This window comes from Monopterus albus, unplaced genomic scaffold, assembly GCF_001952655.1.
Source record: "Monopterus albus unplaced genomic scaffold, M_albus_1.0 scaffold56.1, whole genome shotgun sequence".
Lineage (NCBI taxonomy): Eukaryota > Metazoa > Chordata > Actinopteri > Synbranchiformes > Synbranchidae > Monopterus > Monopterus albus.
The window spans coordinates 2,362,142-2,385,359 of NW_018127936.1; the positions used below are offsets into that span (position 1 = coordinate 2,362,142).

At 43.8% G+C, this 23,218-nt stretch overlaps 1 protein-coding gene across 2 annotated transcripts in view; it reads left to right on the top strand.

Moving 5' to 3' along the window:
* smtnb (smoothelin b) overlaps positions 1-23,218 on the top strand; it is a 42,725-nt gene that overhangs the window by 14,535 nt on the left and 4,972 nt on the right. The window contains exons 5-16 of one of the 2 annotated variants that reach the window (XM_020602349.1): positions 138-217; positions 5,685-5,787; positions 9,501-10,207; positions 11,116-11,167; positions 11,901-12,503; positions 14,264-14,337; positions 20,897-21,082; positions 21,303-21,378; positions 21,579-21,611; positions 22,502-22,675; positions 22,944-23,006; positions 23,106-23,187. In XM_020602349.1, coding sequence (XP_020458005.1) covers positions 138-217; positions 5,685-5,787; positions 9,501-10,207; positions 11,116-11,167; positions 11,901-12,503; positions 14,264-14,337; positions 20,897-21,082; positions 21,303-21,378; positions 21,579-21,611; positions 22,502-22,675; positions 22,944-23,006; positions 23,106-23,187 — 2,233 coding nt within the window. The remainder of the gene's footprint in view (positions 1-137; positions 218-5,684; positions 5,788-9,500; positions 10,208-11,115; positions 11,168-11,900; positions 12,504-14,263; positions 14,338-20,896; positions 21,083-21,302; positions 21,379-21,578; positions 21,612-22,501; positions 22,676-22,943; positions 23,007-23,105; positions 23,188-23,218) is intronic. The other variant, XM_020602350.1, reaches the window with a different exon arrangement.

Below are 23,218 nucleotides of genomic sequence, written 5' to 3' on the forward strand. Positions count from 1 at the left end.
AAGCATTTCATAACTGATCATGATGATGATGTCAGAGGTTTGGCATCTGATGGGACAGTAAGTTAAAAGAGAGGTGTTTGTCACCTCCTTTTATTCTAGTTTTTGTCAAAGCACTAATGCTGTGCGTGTGTTTATAGGAAATGTGGAGCGGAGTAAAGAGTCTGGTCGCTGCCTGGAGCCTGAGAGTGTGGAGCCTCACAACAGCATGGGGACAGGGGTGAGTACAGCAATGTTAATAGAGCAATCGTTGTCATCAATGGGAGGAGAAATAGTGAAATGTCATGGACTGTGAAGCTGACATAGTCTGCACATCACCATTACAATATTGAGCACACACCAGTTTGCAGGTGCTAGTATTTTGCATGGCAGCAGTGGCCACAGGTTTTTCTGCTGCCACAGTGAGGAACGGACAGGGTAACAACACTGTCACCAATGTGGCTACATCACACAAAAAAACAACTCACACACACACACACACACACACACACACACACACACACACACACACAGACAAAACACATGGCTTGGCTGCCATGGAATGTAGAAGGAGTGTATTTATTTTATTTTTATGTACATCCTCATTCAGGTTTGGTGAAATATGAGGAGAAAGATAAAATTTACTTTGAGACTGGTGGTTAGTGAAGGCAGGGACAACCTTCCAGACATTTCACACACACCTATTTATAGGCTTTCACACAGCTGCACACTAAAATTGTTCAGAATGAGTGTGTATTAGACAGACAAGAGCCTCAAAGTTTTCAAAGACTGAGTCAATATTTGAATGATGTTATTGTGTTTTGGTGTTCTTTTGCAATATCCCATCTCCCAGAGCCCCCTTTCAGTCACTCTAAAACTTTGATCTTTTTTCAGCATAACAGATTGAATTACAAGATAGTTTCAGCAAACATGATGTGATGACATGAGACATAACGGTTTGCGAGAAACTTTCCGGAGCCAGTTCTTATCTTAGCTGCTGCGCTTCATCACAGGTTTTTTGTGAATGCTCCGTTTCCAGAGGATGATATAGAGGAAAAATAAAGTCAGTTTTTACAGTCACCAACACTTCTACTGCATCTGTAAAGGAAAATACACTTAGTCACCTTATCAGAGTTCTAATGGTTCATGTGAAAGCACGCTTTTTTCTCACCATAGTGATAGAAATGGGACATAATGGAAGGCTGTTATCAGTATCATTGTCTGTTGCAGCTTGTGCTTTGCTTGTGTGCATTCCTGTGTGTGTGTGTGTGTGTGTGTGTCTGTGTGTGTGTTCTCCACAGATAGGAAGCGATGATAGCATGCTGGCGTCACAGGATGCCTTAGCATTCAAGTCTTTTTACCTCACCTCCTGTAAGACAGCTGTGTGGTACGATGGTGGGTTTGTGAGCCACAGGTGGCGTAATAGATGAGGGGGGTCAGAGGTCTGGATGGTCAGGAGGTAGGGTTTGGACAGACAGGCCACCAGCTGTGCCCCAGCAGTCTAGTCTGCGCTGGAATGGGAATGCGGCCAAAAACATCACCCAGCAGCTGCAGGGCTCCCTCCACTCACATCACAGCAGCGGATCTCTTTGCTGCATGCGATTGTCCTGTGGCAGATGGAGGTCCTAGATAGGCCTCCACAGCAGCCAAAGATATACACGCTGTACACACACATGCAATATGTGTGTGTGCTGGCAGCAGCTTGAAACAAACACCAGCAGAAGGACACGAGTGACGTAAACTTAATAAATAAAAAGTTATATAGTGAATGCAGGTTTAATTGGTGGATTGATGTACAGTAGCTGTTCATCTGTTATTTTATTAGAATCCAACACCCGTTAGAGGTTAAGGACTGTTTTTATGGCCTTGGTTGATGTGTCAGCCCTGTGAGAGACTGGCAACCTGTCCTGGGTGGACCCTGCCTCTCGCCCAGTGTCGGCTGGGATAGGCTCCAGAACCCCCCCTCAGGAATAAGCGGTATAGATAATGGATGGCTGGATGGATGACATGAAGGGAAAGTGGAGGTAAATGAGCAAAAGTTTCCTTTTGCTCATTTGGGAGAAATGGTAATATAACACCTTTTAAAAGTACTTTAATTATTAATGTAAAAAAAATGGCAGAAATAAAAAAAGGATCTTTATTATTTTAAATATAATAGGGCAGTATATATTTAATGAGGTTTTCTTACAGTAACATACTGTATCTCAGTTTGTCTCGGGTAAAACAACAGTTAAACAGGTCAAAAGAAAGGCAGAGTGTGTCAGAAGTTAATGTGTCAACCAGGCAACCCTTTAGCCTGCAAGGAAAGTGTGTGTGTGGTGGGGGTCAGATCCCTGTGGAGACAGAATGGGAGGGAGGGGAAGTCAAGGGAGTGGCTTGTTGATGTTTTGTGTGTGTGCGTGTGCGGTGTTGGTGGTAGTGTACATGTTTTGTGTGTGTGTGTGTATGATGTGGCTGAGGGAGTAGCGTAGCATAATAGCGGACGTCCTGACTTCAAGAGGGTTTCTGCTTGGAGAGAGAGGGAGAGGAAGAAAGGCAGTCGGTCCAGTGAGCAGAAGGTAAATGTCAGTTTAGGCATCTTTCCACTTCTGCGTTTGAGTCTGATTAAATAATGGGACAGCTCTGCCTCTTCGTTTACCTTTCAGGTTAGTGTACATAATGGTTTATTGCTGAGTTAGTTGACTTTTTGTTGATTTTAGTTGACCTGTAAAATTTTAGGGTGTAGATTACATTTTAATGAAAGTGTGAAACTGGACAAACATGTAAAATAATGCCATGAATGTTTAATGCTTGTACTTTAAATGTATTAAGCAAGTTAACCCTGTAAGCTGTTTCTCTGAGGCTACAGGTCTGCATGCCATCTAGGTGTGTTGGGAGAGCCCAGGCAGGCTGATGGGTGGCGGGTATTGCAGCTCCAGACAGTGTTTTCCTTGCTCTCTGATCTCATCATAAACATGTTGCAAGAACAGATCTGAGGAAAGAGCAGATTAACTGTCTTTAAGCAGACTTAGCCTTTGCAACGGAGAAGTTTTCTCAGACTTGGGAGATGATGTGCTGGTGTAAAAAAGGGACTGTGGATCAATTTAGAAATAAGATCAGTTGGTAAGCTTAAGTGAGCTTCTGATGATGTGAAGTAAGTAAAAATGGGAATGAGGCTGAGGGTTGAGTTTTTTGTGGGTTTCCTCACTCCAGACTCGGTGTGTGATACTGAGATGATTGCTACTGTATTTCACTTATTGGAGGAAAGCCGAGCTTGTGGTTCCTCAGGCTGCAGTAATGGAAAATGAGCCGCCAGGTTTCTTCTTCTCTCTTCCACATAGAGGCATGGAATACCCTCAATTGGTGTGATGTCACCAGTGGAATGATGGAAAACCGGAGCATTGAAACCCAGTGTGTTAATCTATAGTTGATCTCAGCTGTCAGAAGTGACTGGTGAAGTAGGTGTGTGCCTCGCCTGTTGTTTTTGTGTGAAGCTGAGGTTCAGAGGCCCACGCCTTGCTGTGGTCACGAGAGGGGGACAGTTGTTTTTGTGTAGACGAGTTTGAGATCTTGCAATTATAGAGCAACACAAACAGGTTCCTAAGGCCAAAGGGGATGAGTGGTTCAGGCGAGCGCTGGAGTGGGACGGTGTCTGCGTTGGTTCTACTCTGTCAGGTCCCGACTGCCGGTGTCACAGGAAAGCCGCTAATGACAGCATGGAGGCTGGCAGCAGGTCCCGAGCTCTGGTTTGTGTCTCCAGTTTCACTTTATCTCTGCTTTTTTCCCCTCTCTGTGAGAAGTATGCTCCCTGTGGTTGAGTGGGAGCTGTGAAACGATGGCTGTCTGACTGCTGGTAGAAGCGGGAGAGCCAGAGGAGGGGCGGGCGAGGAAAGACTCTAATTGTGTTTGTGGCTCAAACACAATTATCCTCCCCTGTGACTTTTGAGTGACTCTACTCAAAAGGAGGGAGCCCTTTTAGTGTGACCTCTCACATTATTACACTGTAGTGTCTTTAGCCTTTTGTGTCTTTGCAGAAGACGGTCTCTTCATTAAATGTCTGGTGTCCCAGTGTAAAATGAGCAACAATTACTGTTGCCTTGAAAACCTGAACTTTTTACATTCCAGAGTCTGCGCTGCCACTTCGCTTTTTGCTCCATATGGAAAAAAGTGGAAGCTGGAAAAAGTGACATTAGAGCACCTAAGATGAAGATTTACATCTGCATGATGTCACATATAGTATTTCAGTTACTGGCTTCCTTTTTGCATTGACACAGATTGATCTCTCCCTGAAGATGATAGCAGCAAAACATAATAATAATAATTTTAAAGTTATTTTTAAGTCAATTATTCTTTTTTTTTGTATGACCCAAGCATTCCAGATGAACCTTTCCCATCTCCTCCACCAGTGTCTGATTACATTTTCTCCAAGTGATTAAGACACTGCCCCATAATCTTCTCAAGGTGGCAAAGGTCGTAGTCAGTGAAGCAGAAACCCTCGAATCCTTTCCCCTGTCTGTCTCACTTGTGTTTTAAATTTGAGCAGTGTTTGGCCATCGCATTAAGTCGTGGTTTCTTTCTATCAGCTCGGATCATGATTAAAAGCCTTTTAAAACACAGATGTGTGATTTCTAAGACTTTCACGCTGCTGCCGACGGCCGTGCCAGTCTCTTGTCTAGAATAACATTGTTTACAAATGGCCAACTGATTGTGTGGTTGGGTGTGTGTGCTTTCTTTGCTTGCTTGAAAGATTGCGAGTGTGTTTTCAAAAAGCTTTTTGAAGTAATGGTAGGGTATAAGTCTGGTGTTACACTTTTAGTATGTAAGATCATGTCCTGTGTATTTTTTTAGGATCCACCCAATCTTCAGTTGGACTGTTGTTAACCCAGGTGCCTTAAAAAAAAAAAAAACACCTATAAAGAGTCGTACTACCTGAAGCTCCACACAGGAGCTTTTTGTCCTTTTAATAGGAAAGTTCTGCAAATCCTTGTAATGTTGTGGATTAAAAATATGTGGTGGGGGGGGGTGTTTTAAAGATTGTGTGCACATGTGCTCAGAGGAGCTTTATTTGTGCAGCTGATTCTCCCGTGGAGTAGCTCAAGGTCAGGAACCAGAGGCTCAACAGTAGTGCCGACATCTACATCTTTCCCCCTCTGCCCTCCCCTCCACGCCTCACCCGTTTCCTCTCCATATGCCAAAATACTCCTGCTTCTCCTCTGAGATCTCCCTCTTGCCACAGCTTTTCTCAGTCAGTGTAGGATAGGACCAGAGTGCTGCAGAAGAGATGCATTTTGTGCTGAGGATAAACTGCTTGTAATCAAGTCAGACTATAAAGCAAAGATATAACAATATTGAATGACGTGATGAATCTATATATTGTCTCTTTTGGTACTTGGGGCCTCTTTCTCTCTCTCTCTCTCTTTCTTCCTCTCAGACATATACAGTGGAAAATAAAACAGATCTTTACTTTTCCAGCTGGCTGTACCTGTTTCTCATCATGACTGGAGCATTTAATCTCCATTAAAAGACAGATCACCAGCTGACCTCAAACAGGTTGTAGAGCTGATGTTATCACTCTGGTTGTGATCAGAGAAACGGACTGACACTTCAGCAGTGGCAGGCTGCTGTCCTAAGAAATAGCTGAAGATGTTGTGACTCGACAAATTAAATAGCACGGTGTCTTTGGGGTGAAATTGAATGTGCATTTGTGATTCTTGCTTTTTGCTCCACAGGAGACAGCGCGGGAGAGTCTCAGTGAGAAAGACCACACCCGAGCTCAGGTCCGAGAGTTGCGTGGTCAGCAGACACAACATAGCAGAGAGCTGGAGAAAACAGGTGAGAAACACTCATTCAGCACCAAAACGCACATGACTGCACTTCAGAGTAATGGACAGTTGTTTCATATTGTTAATTCATATTGACTGCAGGATGCATAATCACCTTCACATTTAGTTTATGTTTGGAGATGCTTCTGTTTTGAAACTGTTGAAATAAAAATATTGTAAACATTCACCTGAAGTTGAAGTTTGGGTAGGAAGTAATAACTGGCAGCCAACAGTGAACACATCTACTTTGTGTACATGTGACTACACATGTGAAATTTTCCCTTCTGTGCCTGGTTAGTCAACCAAAGGAGCCATTCTCCTGAGGTGGCGGGATTAACTGTTCAGAGTCACTCACAGCCATAGGCCTAATGACTGCTTAAGTGTGAAGTAATTTCATTAACCATGCTGTTAGCCCAGCCGTTAATAAAGTAGTATCAATGTAATCCTTCAGGAGGGAATGAATGTGCTTTGTTCACTTGAAACTTTGCAGGCACACTTGCAGTGTAGATGGTGAATAGCTTGGACATTGACAAAAGTTGTTGATGAGTCATAAGTGATGCTACAAATCTGTAGTTTATGAAATTTAAACACCTTAGGACAATGTATTGGACAATTCCCTTTATATTGGACACCAAATTTTAACTTTGATCATACTTGCTTGAAGATGAAAGTGTTTCTCTTCTGTTATTTAAACTCGGGCCTGGCTGATCTGAATTTGGCCTAAGGCACCGGTCATAATAATGTCGGTCTGTGTGGCCTGGTTTGCCATATCCGTCTCTTGGACCTGGGGTTAGCGGTAGGATTATGAGAAGCAACAGAGGGAAACCCAACAGCCACACCTCTGCTAAATAAAGCTGATACCAGAACAGAATCTTAGCTCGCTTGACGTGGCGGCAGAACTTCCCACTGTTCCTCATTTATCCCTGCCTTACAATTTAAACCAGGGTAAAGCAAGAGTGAACAAAAAAAGACCACCATAGAAAATCAAAGCAGGAAAGACTTCTTTTAAAGTGGACATCAATCAACAAAGGATGTTTGTGGTTGGGACAGGACAGTGTACCCAGAGTGGACCTGTGGTTCCTGGCTTTTAAGAAGAGTGAAAGTGGCAGAAAATAAGAGATTATGTTGGATGATCGTTGGCTGGTTCATTTTGGTTTTTGAAAATAGCACAAACACATACCTCTACCTTTCAGACAAAAAAAGCTCATATTTATATATGTTGCCTCAATGACCATGTGTCCAGCTGTATTTGCATTCTAGTGCAAACTGTAACCGGTAAGGCTGTGATTTAGGAAATGAAATGTTTGCAGAGACTCTCAGTGGAATGTGATGTGTTGCCCCAAGTTCCCAAAAGAGAAAAAGTTGCTCAAGTTGTAGGATAAAACTAGTTCTAATTTCACACCCCCAAAAACTGTGATTGACATGGTGGACTGAACACAGGAGCATTTGGTGTATTATCATTGTATATATAAATTCTAAAAAAAAAATCGCAGTTACCTCTGGCCCCTGCTGATCCCTTGACCTTTCCTTTAGTGCCACCATGGTTTTCAGATTTGTGGATTTAAGTAAAATATCACAACAACGGTTGGAAGGATTGCTGTGGAATTTTGTATTGACATTCTTGTTCCCCGCAGGATCAATTACAATACCTTTGGTGCTCCCTTGACTATCTAGCACCATCATCAACTGAAATACTTTAATTTATGACCAAAGCCCATTCCCATCATCCCACCAGTGTGTTTAATGCTGATTAAACTGACTTAAACGTGTTTTCTGTGCATTGAAGCACACTTAAAGCGCTTTCCCACTATTAATCCGTTCACCGATATAAACACTCACACCAGTGGGACAGCCATTTTGACATGTGGACTGGAGAAGCTGGGAATTGAACCAGCAACCCTCCGGTTGGGAGACCCACTCAACCTCCTCAGCCACAGCTTCCCCAGTTACTTTGTTTACTTGCCCTTTGCTATTGCCTTACATAAGGATCTATACATGCACATTGAGAGCCGCTGTACCAGTCAAATTCCTCATGTGTCCAACAAACCTGGCCAGTAAAGCTGATTTTGATTCTGAATTAGCAAATGTTTTCACTCTAGCATGTTCAGATGTTAAAACATTATATCTGCCTAGCAGCTGTATGTTAGCATGCTGACATTAGCTTGTAGCTCAGAGCTTGAGCTAAGTCTGCTCAAGTACAGCTTACCAGACGGAGGCTAGCTTAGTTCTAGTCTTTACAGTATAGTATTTATATTTTCACGGTAACATTATGAATGCTAACTTAACAACTTGTATGAGAAGACTTTGTGGATAAGAAAGCTAGGAGTCATATCTGCTTTATGAAAACTCATAGTTACTTGCTAACATTAAATTTACTATAGAAACCAGGGTCATTGCTTCAGTGTGAAAGAAATGGAAAGTTTTTTTTTTTTGCCTTTGTTTGTTTGTACACTATATATTACTTGGCAGCAGAGTACTGCACAAATGTAGCTTTTGTAGTTATTTTGAGCAACAAGCAAGCCTCTCATTATCCAGTAGTAGTGGGGATTTTCCCAGAAATTGCTACGCAATGGACATGGCGGCTTTTGAATGTCAAAAACATGAACAATACTGGGAGAGTTTTAGAAGCAGCAGTGTGTTTTGGCTCTCCCATCAGTTGACCAGTAGCTGAGTTTGAGTTGAGTGCATCACTAGATATAGACACAATTGTCTAGTGGACTATTATTAATACTCACACATGTGAGCTATTTATGTTTCTACTTGTGTATCGTAATCATGTTTTCCATTCAGATGTTACATATTCATCTGGTCTGTTTCACCAACAGCATGCAGATATTAATAAACCGATTGTGCACAGTTTTAGCAGGCATCTTTTTTTGGGCAAGTGTTAAAACAATAGTGGCCTTAAAAAAATAACAGCAGTTATTTTAAAGGAAGCTGTGAATGTCCATTCTAGATCCTGTCTAGTTAAAAGAGATTTCTGTGACTGCTGGTCAGACTGGACTCCCTCTTTGTGATTTGGTTTGTAAATGGCAGTCATGCATGCTTGGTCTACCTTATTTGGTTGCGGATTTGGTCCAAACACAGGTCATGCAGAAGTGTTTTCATGCCTTGGTGTGTACATGTATTGTGGGAATCTGATGCACTGTTGGTTTTCTCAGCTTTCAATATCTGTGGTACGTTCACAACCTCAGATATTCTATCACTAGAATATCTGAGCATGGGGTGTAGAGGTGGAGACTGTCATGGGGGAGGATGTGGGTACTGCTGTGTTGTTTAGAGTGTGATTTCCTGAGGACATGAGGAACATTGACTGAGTGGACTGGAAGTATTTGTCCTAGTCTCTATTTCACCCCCACTTCCTCCTTCACTCCTTGTACTTATTCAAATCCTGTGCCTGTGCCACATGCTCCCATTCTCTGCTTGTAACCTTCCCCCCGCACATCCACCACTACAATCTCACAAATCTTCCTCAGAAACTGAGGCCAGTCTGGAGGAAATGCCTACATCCCCTCATGTCTCCACGTGCCTCTTCTATGATCCTGACTGATATTTTCTGGCCTAGTCTCATGGGTCTCGTGAAAGTATTTCATTTCTATCATTTCAGTCTCTAACTTCACCGCCTACTGCTTCCTTTTGCTCACATACAGTAACACCCTCTTCACTTCACAAAGTACAGAATGGCATTTATTGCTCCTCTGTCATTTGTATTTTTTGTTGCAGGCTCCAACTCAGACATGGTGTTGGTTCTTGACCACCTGGTGAAGGACGATGACTCTGGACCTCTGCTGATCCAGCCTCAGAGGGAAGCTGTGACCACAGAGCCTGACGTGGTCCTGTCTCACCGTCAAAGGTCGGACTCCTCAGCCTCAGACCATAGTGTGACCTCTCTGCTTTCCAGGTCCAATCTGGATTCAGTGGCCCCAGAGAAGAATATGGGCTCAGCCTACAGAGTCCGCCTGGACTCTGGAGCCTCAGACAAGAGCCAGAGTTCCTCCGAGCGTGGCCGGCTAGACTCGGGGGCATCAGAGCAAAGCATCAGCTCCCAGTCCCACGTCAGACAGAGACTGGGCTCAGATACCTCCAACTCTGGCATCAGACCTCGCTCAAGCTCTGGGGCTTCAGACAGCATTGATCTGTTGTCAAGGAAACGGACTGACTCAGGGACATTTGAGCAGAGCGTGAGTATATCTTCTGAGGAGAGGGATCCAGTGGAGGAGGTAGAAGTTACCACAAGTGGTTCAACTTGCAGCACAGATTCAGACACTGAGAGCAGAAGCCAAGGTCCAGCCAGTCTCCTGGCTCAGTCCAGTCAGGACCAAGTTATCGATCAGGAGCAGGCTGATGGAGCTCTTTTATCTCGCAATGATCCTGTATATGGCCTGCTCAACGGCACTGCTGAGGGAAAAATGGACTTCCAGAAAAAAAAGGTAGAGTATATAGCTCTTGTATCAGCTGAATGCTTGTTGCCTTTGAGTCAGGAATATACTGCATCTCAAAACAGTTTGAGGCAACTTAATAGCAACAATGATGCACAATATTTATTACTACTGTATTATTTATTACTACACCACTAGAGTGGGGTGTTGAGCTGTATAGCCATGGTTCCATGCAGCAACAGTCCAAGTATTCTCCTCTCTTTTGTCATCCCTAACAAGACAACCTGACACTCCATTCTTCAAAGACAGCCATATCATATCGGCATCCATAAACACACCATGCCGAGCTCGTGTTAGGAGCTGTTTAACTTTTGTTACTTGGTTACACAAACAAACTGTGCACCTGAGTGTGTCTGCTTCACCTCAGCAGTGTGTCAGGCTCACCTGCTGTCAGAGAGGAATAGCCAGTGTTAGGGGCCAGAGTGTCTGTCTCTCTTCATCCCACTGTGCAGAGAACACACAAGCACACAGAGCTGCTGTTTCTGCACTGACTGTTCAGTCCTCAGGTCACCGTGACGCCATCATGTCACTTCTCTAAATGTGTTTACTCAAGACTGGCCCCAGGCTTCTTTTATTGTTCCCTGTAATAATACGCTGATGCTCAGTCTCCTGAGAGTCATGTAAACACTCAGGGGCCCACCTTGGCCCCTGCTGCCAAAAAAAGAACAGTGGCCCACAGTGTTACATAATGAAAACGTTAGCGGTTAAGTCTGCTTTTAGGACTTTGTAGGAGTGTGTGTAGTTGTCACCACCACCATCCATACGGCCTCTGGCCCTTCATGAATGTGCATTACTGTCCTGTGATTGTCAGTCCAAGCATAAAGCCTGTTTGCCCTCAATCCCCTTGACTTCCTCTACTGATTGTCCTGTCATGTTTCTCTGTCTTTATCTCTTTATAGATAACGGTTAACAATGGTTTTCCCCTCACTCATGACAAAGGAAAGGAGTCTGGTAAGAAAGTAGTCCAACTCTGTTAGTTGTGAACTGATTAACCAAGAGAAAATCAAACATTTAGAGCATTTCCAGCTTCTCAAAAGTAAGGATTTACTGCATCTCTCTTTTAAACCATTAATTGAATATGTTTGTGTTTAGTGCTGCAAATTTGAATATACTGGAAAATTAGGATGGGCATTTTTCACAGTTTGTTAGTATTTTAAAGATAAAATGATTCAACTAAACCCATTTAATGGGAGCAAATACAAATAACATGCAACTCTAAACTCTGTACTCACAGATTTATTAGGTTTAGTTTAAGGACTGTACATTCCATTTGTCCTTTTCATCAGGGGAACTTAAGTGTTTGATAATATCTCACCAGATGGTTTATTCCAGGATATGGAGACATTCACAGCCATTAGAGTGATTGTGTAGGGCCACTCACAAGAGAGAGGGCTGAGAAGAGATGTTGTAATATACACCATCTTCTCTCTTTCTACCAGACAGTCATCTTTGTTTTGTCCACTGTACTATAAACTGTGGTTTTCCTTCTGAGTAGCTTCTTTTGTTAAGATGACTTCAGTGAAGGAAAAGGGAATGGGATTTGTAGAGTGCTTTTGAGGTCGAAGAGGACATGAAATAGTGTGCTAAATTCAGCCTCAACAGGAGAAGGATCTAAGACCTGCTTCTCTGTATTGTTCCTTTTTTTCTGTTCTTTCAGCTGTCTTTCTTCATTATGTTTTTACAGCACCTGAGAAGAAAGATGTTGTACTGGAACAATTCATCCGTACCAACTCTGTACGCGATCGAATGCGCAAGTTCACAGAGCCCACCCAGAGCCCAAATGTCCCAGCTTTGAAGAAAGTTCATCTGAAGAGTGGGACATCCTCCTGCAGCAGCGGCCAGATGAATCTCTCCAGAGCTACTGAGCTGTTTACACACACAGCAGCATCCCCCAGCACATCTGGAGATGGGCCAGCAAGGCCACGTGTGGACTCCACATCTGACGCCTCCACATCTCACAGTCAGGCCACACATCAGCCAAGAGGGGTGGCTAACAAACCCCTGTCTTCAGCTAGCCAATCGCACAACTGCATGGGTGGGACAAGGCATCCAGCTGAAAAAGATGTGCACGGCTCCAGTAACTCAAAGGAAGAGAGCATCCCGGGGAGAACAGCTGGACAGCAGGTCACCCAGGGAGAGGCAGATCCAGACATGAAGACTTTCCTCACCATTGAGATCAAGGATGGGCGCACCACCGCCTCCTCTACATCCTCCTCTAGGGGCAACATCATCCCCATCACCAGCATGACCCCACGCATCACCACTAATGCTCTGGGGCAGAGGGCAGGTAGGAGCATCTAACGACAGTGGTTAAAAAATAGTTTAGCATTGTCCAGTATTTTGTTGTGTTTCAGCTGAGTCCATTTACTGTGTGTGCTTAAGTGAGATGTAATTACAGTGATCTTGTACAAGTTCTATGGTGGTGGTACAGGGTATGAATCTAGCCACTGGATCTGTTTCCTCACTAATATCAATCTGTAAATCATGATGGAATCTCAGTCTCCATGGGAGGCGAATGGCACCAAGGAATTGGTTGCAAGTGGGAGGATAAGAGTTTTTCTGAGGCCAAGCAAAGCTCATGGATGAGTGGGGATAGATGTCACGGCTGAGAACAAAACGGTATCGTTGTGCTGAAGGCTATTTGTTAGAGTGGGGGCACGTCTTTGCAGTGTGGAGGGGGCTGCGGTCAGGAGTCAGCAGCAGAGAGTATGTTGGGACAAAGGAAATAGTAGCTGACTGTCTCAGGCCAGGCTGAATAGTAATATTGTTACAGTATAACAGTGCAGCTGAAGAAATGACATCACTGTGACATCCACAGTTTGAATGTAGCAAGTTACATTTGCTGCAGGTTATTGCTGTTTTTTGTCTGTTTTCTGTCAAGTACACATGGAGAATAGCGACATTCATCTGTACGTGGTCGAATACTTGCTCTGACATTTTTTAAAAGCAATTTTTCAGCATTTTTTTTTTTCTTGTATTAGTCAGTAGTATAGAGTGGGTAAGAAATGAGGGAGGAGAGATGCAGCAAAGGTCTTTTCTGCTCATGAATCAGTGATGTTGCGATTATCATGGTCAGCCTCTTAACCTCAAAGCCACCAGATGCCCCCATGAAAATAATTCAGTAGGAAAAATGAATAGATCATTTTCCCTGTTAGCCAAGAAGCAAGAGCAAGAGATGATTGAAGACTGTAAAATATATAGAAATATAACCATATCAACTGTAATGAACTGCTATATTTGATTTTTGTTGAACTAGTGGATATGCATGTCATGTCATATCCAAAAACAAAAAGCACTTAAAAGGCAGGCTGAGCACTGGACCGGTCTCCCAAAAACATAATGTTCCTGTAATGTACATATTTGGAATAGTACATACACATACTGCAAATAGTACCGGCGGGGATTCATTAACTGTATGAAACAACAACATGAACAGCACAAATCTCAGTTGATTTTAGAAGCAAAGCTGATGTGATCTGTCTAGACATGTTTTAAGCTTCAGTTCCTCCCAGCAACCAGGACCTCCAACCTAAACAGTTTATTTAAGACTCACACTGCTGGACCTTGTTTTGGGGTCCTCCTTTGGGAACCTGCCTGGTTCTCACTGATGGAGAACAGACTGCAACTGCTGCATCTTTAGTTTCTGTAAAATGTACATTGCCCTGATCTGGTGTGCATCAGTCCTATTTTATGATATAATTATGTGAGAGGGAGCAACAGGTCAGAGAAGTGCATATATATTCTCTTAGAGGCAAATGAAGGGGGTTGTTTATGTTAAAGGTGGCATCATCTACGTTTTCTTACGTATCTCTTATGAGACATGAGTCCATGTTGTTTGACACTATGGCAGCTTATGTAACTGACTAATAGCTACCACCAGCACAGTGCAACATGCATATATCTCAGATGTACACATGTATGCCAGGACCTTTCCTGGCCTTTAATGTTTGCTCATATTCATCCCATAGCTCTGGATTAAATCCACCAGAGTCTTGTAAGAAATATTTAGTTTCAAATCCAAGTAAAGCTTTTATGTGTCTGTTCCAGAGTTGACCCTTGGCCTAAGAGCAACACCATTCAAGATCTCCTCATCCAGCCTGTCCTCCGGATCCTCCATCAAGGTACAGTCTGCCCTATGAAATATTTTTGAAATGGTTCACAACATTGCCCCTGACCGTGTGACGATTAGCGATGAATACTTTATTTTCATCTTCTATTTCATTTCCAACTGATTCAGTTACTGTAAATTCCACTGTGTCCCTGTCGCAGCAGTCACCTATAGAGGCCGGAAAAGCAACTGAGCCGGGACAGTGAGCGACAGACAGTGTGAGAATAGGGAGGGAGAGGAGGGAAAAACGGTGTTTATCAAACATAGAGGGGGTAGTCAGTTACATCTGTCCTTGTAGGGTATGTGAAGTGAGAGAGGGAGCGGGAAGGAGGTGCTTCAGGCATTCGTTGTTTTCTCAGCAGGCCATGCCCACTGAGATTTATCTGGGAAATGTTTACTGAATCACACCTGTCTGTCTTCACCCACACCGGTTGCTGCCCAGCTACATTAAAACACATGTTAACCCAAGTCCTTCATCACTTCATCTTTTCTTTAGGGACCAGAACCCAAGTACACTCAGATTAGCTGAAAGTGTTCAGTTTTTTTGCTGATGGAGGAAAGTAACTGCAACCAGAAGTTGTTGCCCTCCCCATCTCACACTGACCTCAGAGGCAAGCGAGAACAGCTAAACTCCCATTTGCTTCATTCCTCAGCCTGCTCGCTCCTCCTTTAAAGGAAGAGTCCTCATGAATGGAGAGGAGGGGGGTGAGAGGGTGGGGAGAGGAGAAGTGGTGTCCTGTTTGCTCTTTAATGGCTCAGTATTCCACCCCTGTGCCAAGCACAACTGTAATCTGGATATGGGATCAGGGAGTTAGTTAATTAGGGTCGGAGGCAGGCTCCAAGTGGCTGCAGGGTGGATTTAAGTTGTTGGAATGACATTGTCTCTATCAGTTAAGTCTTTGTTGAGACGCAAGCGCAGGGCCAGGGACAGCAGAGATGTTCAGATAGGTAAGGGATTTTGCAGGTAAAGAACAGATTCTGCAGGAGATGAGGTTTATACTGACTGAACTGAGTGCTGTTATATCACTACAACGACGTGCAGGTAAAGTCTTTGTGAGAGTGCTAACATGTCTGATATTACTGAACATGTTTTAAACTATGGCTTTAAAAAAAAAATCCGCATCACAAAATCATCTTGTTTCATTTAAAATGATTTCTTTTACTGTTTGCAACAGCAAAGTACAGATTATGGTCTGCCTGATGTGTCATTAGTTGAACCCTGAACTGAGCCCTAACTCTGTTGTTATTCGTAACTGCTGGGGTTGAGGGTTAAGCTAAAGGGCTTAACACTGGCTGCAAAATGGAATACCACAGGACTGGCTGTGTAATTGCACAACTAGACTTGGTAGCATCCACATTGTTAACCGAACAGCTGCATTTGCATTGTATAGGCTTGGCACAGATGCCTTCCGTGATAAACCATGAGGCTGCACTACACTCATGCTGACATTTCACCTACTTCTGCCAGACTTGCCTAATTTTTACCATGCAAAGACTGGGCCCGTGTGGCTCAGCTAATGAGACTATAAAATAAAGCAGCAGACTGATTCTGAAACCACCTGTTCTTTGGCTTTTTCTGGTTTAGTTGAACTTCAAGGGTGTTTGAGAGGAGAAGACATGTCAGGGATGGATTTCACATTAGTCTGTTCAATACAGCAAGAAGAGTGTAAAATATGCAGGTTTAATTAAGTTTATCCTGTTTAGCGTCGTTGATGGTTGTTTATTGGCCACAGTGGTTCCTGTCTGAGGCTCTGATCTGTTCAGGTGGCCCGAGATTCAACCGACAGCAACGTTTTAAATGAAAGAAACAACTTGAACACAATGGCCAAATGTGAGTAAAGGAGAGAGAACTGCTAAGATAAAGTTACTGCAAAGGGCAAGATGTATGTAGTGTTTGAGTGCAGTGATGAGAGTTGATTTCAGTCAGGTGAGACCGGCAGCTCCAAGTGATCACAGCTGCCCTGGCCCATCTGAACACAAATATACTGTAAATAATGTCTTGGTTTTATAACCAGGGTGATGCCAGGACAGTCAGTCAGGGACACACAGGACCATAGTCAGTGAGAGACTGTCTCCTTGTCACACAGAGGGGTAAAGACCCCATTGCTGATTTCTAACACATGATCTGTTTCCCAGCCATTTCAGATGTGTAGCAGAGTTACAGTAAGCTTGGTCTGCAGCAGGCTGAGGTGCAAAATGGAAAGAATCTAATGTATGGATGAATTGATTTTAAAACCACAGTCTGTTTTATTACCAGCTCAAATTTGGATGTGTTCCTCATTGCTCTGTCAGTTCTTTTTTTAGACTAAAATCTCTGTGGTGCTTTGTTTTGTAGCTTCATTACAATATGCACTACATTTTTTGTAACAAAAACAGTGTCACACAAGTGAGAGAGTCGGAAGAGACGGACTTATAATTTCACATATTACACCAGTTTCTGTAGAAAATAGTGTGTATTTACTTTGTAGTCTTTTTATTTATGTGTCTTATCCTTCTACAATTGGGTAAAGTGCTTTAGACATAGAGCCACATCCTTCTTGGGTTTTAACCCACTTTGTCTGCTGCCAGTCACATTTCTCTCTGCTCTCTGGGAACTGTTTTGCTCACCTCTCAGTCCTAGGAGAGAGAGCTGTTACCCTTTGTCCTATTGTTCTCCACTGAATGCCAGTTCTGAATACTTTTATATTTTGATATTAGATCATTCATTTACTGTTTGTATAAATAAAAAGTTTTTCTCCATTGACTGTTGTACAGTATGCTAATAAATCGTCAATAGGCATTTAAAGGATTTGCTTGAACAACATGCACACAGACTTCTGTCAGTGCTCTTGCAGAGCTCTTAATCTAACACCAAAGCACTTAAAGCATCCACACGAGCAGCAGTTGGAGCCCTGCTGCTTTGTCAGTAAGCCTAAAATAAAGTCTTGGGACAGTTCTGATGTCCTTCCTAAGATCCTTGTCGTGAGCCCTAGCTCACCTTCGCTGCTCACCCAGTCTGCTCTGTCATGGCTGGACTGATCTTCCCTCTGAAGCTCTGTCTTGAATCACAGTCATGCAACTCAACTGGCCTGATAAGACCTGACTCTGTTGCATTTTGATGCAAAACAGTTTTAAGAAGAGTGAAGCACTAATGTGCAACTTTTTCAACTCAACCCAGGCTGAGAGCCACATCTTAAACCTTGTTGCCTGACAGTGAAGGTGTGAAGGTCAAGAACGCCAAGTCAAAGGAGGGAGGGGTGGGTTGGCTAAATTGCTGTCACTATAACCCCCACCCGCCACCAGTGCCCTTTGACAGACTGGCTCAGTGAAATAATGATAGGGCAGGAGATAAAAAGACATGACCCCAGCACATGGAAATAAGGGGGTGGGGCTACTCCTGTCTGGGGAAACGGGATTCCTTCCATGCTCATTGGCTGTCAGGGTGTTGGCTGATAAAGAGGGGTGATTTGCTGGCTTTATAAAGAGCATGCATTGTTTGGGAAGAGAGGACATCATCTGACCTCATCAAGCACATAAAAGCCACAAACTCTGTGATTCCTCTGATCTTGCATCCTAACATACGTTTTTGGGACACTTGAACCAAAAGGACTGGGTGGATCTGGTCTGGCCATGCCTGGAGTGAACCTGGAATTCCTCCCAGCCTCACAGGCTCCAGAGGCTTTGGGCAGCCCAGATAGTGCTTGTGTTGAGTCTGGCCTGGAGGAGGTGATCAGTGATCTGCTTGCTCAGGAGGAAGCTGAGGATGAAAAGGATCTGTTCTGCCAGAGACAATTAGAATTAACATTACGATGCACAGTGGAGGAGATCCATAATGACCTGCAGGCCTTTGGGAAGCAAGTGGATGCCCGTCTCAAGGAGGCCACAGTTCAGGTGGCTCCTCTGTCTGAGGTTCTTGTCAGTCTACAAGAAGAGAACCTGAGGCTGAGAATTCAGCAAGAAAGGCTGGTCAGGCAGGTGGAGGCCCTGTGCCAGGTAATGGGACTGCCTGACCCCTTACTGCATGTATTGGCTAGCAAGAAGCACTCGCCTTCAATCCCATGTGAAGCCAAAACCCCATCCAGACATTCTCCAACTTCCACCAGGGATTCTCCAACATCATCCAGTGACCCTCCAGCCTGCATGCCTGAGGACAAAGCACTTGAAGCACCACATGGTACTTTGCCCTGCTCTCTCCAAGATTCCCCATGCAGTGAATCCCAGGACACACCAGCTTGCTCTCTTCTGGGTACTCAGTCAAGCGTACCCCAGGAAACTTTATCATGCCCCCAGGACTCAGACTCTGGACCTACCAGGACAAGCACACTTCAGCATTCAGAGCCTTCACCTGTCCCTCACCCGCCCACCTTTGCTGCCCGCCGCTCTCTCTCTGCTCCCTCGCTGATGGCAAACATTTCTCGCAGCAGCAGTGAGGTACTGCTCTCTGCTAATGGCCATGACCTCTTTTTAGTTCAGATAAGCTGCTCACAGAACGGGAATGTCTTTTGTTTCGGTGTTGACAGTAACCGTGAATCAGCTGGCCATGATTTTTACATGTCATCACCGTGGTACTAGTTCTGCCAACATGCTTACTGACCTCCTGTTGCACCTGTCTTATCATTCCATTGGTTTTAACATTACTCTATGCCCTCCGTTTGTTTTTAAAAAAGCTTGACCATCTCAGCTGCCAATCAGGTTTGACAGATTGTGTTTATGTGGAGGACTTCACTGCAGTTTATCACAGAGGTATTCCAGTCCTGTAGCACCATGTGTTTGTGATTATGTCCTGGCTAGCACTCACATGTGAGCATGTGCATGCAAGTGTTTTGTTGATTGAATTCACTTTCTGGCGTAGGGAAAAAATGACAATGTTTTAACATTAACAGTGGCCCTGGCCTGTAGTTTGCTATCTTCAAATCATCTATTATGTTTACTTTGTCTGGAACATTAAGTTTTTCAAAAAAAGAACCATAAATGAAAAGGTTTTACTTGTCTGGCTTCAGAACAAGAAAGGTATGTAAGGTTTTATGTTTCCATTAAGAGAGAATGATGGACAGTTTCATGACAGACGGGATAGCAACTCGGCCCTCATCTTTAGGCTTTTTTTGCTCTGTGTCCTTTTGAAATCCCATAACAAACCCTCTGGGTGTACCTGTGTGCACTGGTGACATTTTGAGTTGCATTTGCATCATTAGCTTCAGTTATTCAACCAGCCAGAGTTGATTCCTATCTAATCCTGAAAAGGCAGCCGGGTCTGCCAATCAACTGCCCTAGTTAAGGTGATGTTACTCCCCTCCAGCAGTCAGGAACATGTTGTGATTAAGGGTGGCCTCCCTGTGTCTTTGTGCTATTTCTCCCTTGTTAGCCATTCATAATTCTGTTGATGGAGACTGTATTGCAAGTGGTGAATCAAAAGGACTACAGTCCTTGTCCCATTAGGGAAAAACCAAAAAAGAGCATTTGTATGCCATCATGACGCAGGTGCTGAAGCTGAATTAAACATGACTGGAGCACTAAGGTTATCTGGGATTTTCTCACCCCACACACATTCTCTCCTTGCCTGACTCAAAGCCCTTGTTTGGCTGTGTTGTGTCCCAAAGCATTCCTCACTGGTCAAGTGCCTCTCAGTCTAGTCTGTCCCATGGGTCAGAACTGTGTCCAAAAACCAAGGGCCACATGTGATCACGCAGCTCTGTGGCCGTGCTAGGCATTGTCCCTCCCTGTAGTGAGGCTTGGCCCAGCCAGGACCTGCAGACAGGAGGTGGATAGTGACTGGGCCAGCTGTCTGAGCTATATCTGGACCTGGACTTAAAGTCACAACAGAACCATTGAAGCCACAGCTAGAGCCCACAGTATAGTCTGACACAGGCATTCAGATGAAAATTTAAGAGGTGTTTTATGGTCACTCAGAATATGCTGGTCAACAGCCGAGCTAACTTTCACTGATGTTGTGTTTTGTTCTCATCGTGCTCTGCTTCTACACTGCCCAGTCCTTCTGTGGTGTACATACCAGAAAGAATGGTTTTAGGTGTTTACATCTCCCAGTGCATTGTTCCCATCATACATTCATGGTGGTGTACCGTGCCTGTCACATAAACTCTTGGTTTACAGCAGCTTAGTGTCATTGTGACACTCAATGTGTCAGCATATGCCATGAACTAAGTGAACAATAACTTGGCAGGGTTTGTCTTACACTTGTGCTTAGTATCACTCTCTCTGGCATGGCCGGGAGGTAGAGGGGATGGAAGGAAAATGAGATATGGTGAGTGGACAGTCATAAGATGAAGAGAGATTGAGTGAGGGAATGGTGTGAGCTCTGCAGTCTACTTCGCACTCTCTGGCCTTTATGGCTTTAGTAAATTTAACCGGAATCATCTTGTGCCTATTAGGCCCTAAATGTCAGGAAGCTTCACTTATGGTTTTTTTAAACCCTCATCCTAGTGTTAGATGTAATCTGTGCGATCTGAGATTAAGGAATTCCATAGTGTTTCCTTCTGCATGTATGTATGTATGTATGTATGCAAGTTCTTGCTCACAGTGTGTGTGTGTGTGTGTGTGTGTGTGTGTGTGTGTGTGTGTGTTCATGTCTCATACAGATGGAAACGGAGCCTGTTATGGCCTCTGAGCCGGTGTTTTCAGCCAGACCGTCTGTCCAGGTGGCGTGTCAAGTCCCAGCCATCCCCAATGGCTCCGGCACTCAAACCAAACTCGACATACACTCCGGAAAACTGACTTCTGAACAGCTGGCTGCTATTGAGGATGAGGAGCTCCTGGACAAAATGGTACTTCACACCCATGTTATAATTATGCATTACTTAAATTTAAAAGCACCATGTTGTACAACAGCTTCAGTCATGTAGGACATTTGTGTGTTGACACTAAATCTCAGCACTTCTTGTGTATATGCCCTTTATTATGTTAATGAATGGAGCCATGCAGTTTGAGCTTTTTATTAAGAATGAACTCTCGTTTTGGTTTTTTTCCTTTTCCCTTCTTCCACAGCTTGATGAGTCAAAAGACTTTGAGGAGAGGAAGTTGATCCGTGCTGCCATGAGAGACCTTCGCAAGAAAAGGAGAGGTAACAGCACAGTGAAAACCAGAATGCCTTGCTCTGTTCATGACTTTCTTTTTTTTTCTTGACACTTTGTTTCGAATCAACAAAGGTAGACACGCTGCTTTACTGACTTTTTATCATATTATATTGAGTAAACTTTTTAGCTTGACAAATTTTAACCAGAATTGCAATTTCCACATTATTTCTATCCATTCTGCCCGCAGAGGCCAAGCTGGGATGTACTCAAGAGGAAATAGGTAGGGCAGGATGGCGTGCAGTGTGCATTAACAGCTTACAGTGTATTTGCCTGCATTTGCTTTTCTGTGTGCACCATCCTGTCATTGTCAAACCACTACGGTTCTTAAACAGATTACCTCTCAGATCTTTGCTGTGGGTGATGTAAGTTGTTGAGAGTTTTGTGAATGTGCATGTTCTTTTTTTGTTTGTTTTTTTATGTAGAGTGTTTCACATTTACCCCGATGTGCTGCAACGTTGTTACTCAAACCTCTTGACCCTTTAGTGCATTCTCTGCTTTGCAGTGACCTCTCACCATATGGTGTTACCGGGTGTCTGTTACACTGAGCTGAGAATTAAACTTCCTAATTAGATTTCCAGAGATGAGTCTACTCTAGAAAAACCTGCAAACGTTTAGTGCACTAAGTGGCATCAAGCACACAAGTGGTCCAAAGCCACCTTAATACCCTGACTTCTTCACATGTAGCAAAATTCTCTGACAGAAGTAAATAGAGAGTTTACGAATGAACGTTTAAGATCAGTACAGGATGGTATGTTTAAATATGAGCTGCAGGTAGCGGTGCAGGTGTTAAGCTATCAGTCTTCTGGATGTTGCTGAACTTGGCTCAGCCTTCTGCACGGGGAGATTACAATTTGCTCTCTTGGATCTGCAGTGGTTGTGGGTGTCTGTGTGTTCCGAGGAATTTTACGGTGCTGTGGAAAGAATCCTGAAATGCACTGTATCACCCCAAATTTGGAAGCTCTGTTTTAATCCATCTCTGTGGCAGTCAAATGAGAGGCTGCCAATTTGTTTAGGACCTTCTGTCCTCCTCCTCTTTTTCCATTGACATCATCTCTCCACCTTCCCCACCACCTCTCTATCCCTTCTCGCCTCTTCTCCTCTCCACCCTAGACCAGAGAGAAAAGGAGCGCGAGACCCGCCTGCAGGAGCTCCGGCAGCAGAGAGAGCAACAGAAAGGCCGCGCTGGGCTCGGAGCGGGAGAGCTAATGATGAGAAAGGTGGAGAAGTCGGCGGATGGCTCCACCCTCAGTCAAATCACAAAGACAGACCGCTTCGCTCAGTCTGGTAGATTCTCTTATCTTTTCTTTTCCTGTGCAGTTCTTAACCATCTATAAACCCTCCTTGATCCTGTTTTTCAACAACTCAGATCCCCACAAATCCATTTTTATGTACAATCCCAAGACGCAAAAGGCATCTTGGGAGTATGAAGGAAAAAATAAGGTAGCAGAAGAATAAAAAGTAAACAGTAAAATCTGATGAAAAACAAAGTATAGGGCCACTGACCTGGTCTGACATCATGTAAGTAATTGACATTGTACTTGTGTGTGTTCAGATGATGGGAGCAGATCAACACGCAGTACTGTTGTCGAGGCCAGTTATGTGCAGAAAACAGACAGTGAGTCATTACTTTATTTTGCTCTTTGGCTTTACTGTATAGTCATTGGTTTTATAACCAGTATAACTGATATATCTATTTATTTGTTTATCATTGCAGGGGGGACAGTCCAGTCAAAATCATACAGTTTCTCCTCCTCTTCCTCTTCCTCTTCCATGAACACAAGCAAAAAAGTGGGCAGGTGGGTTGTGAGGTGTCAACACTGCAGTAAC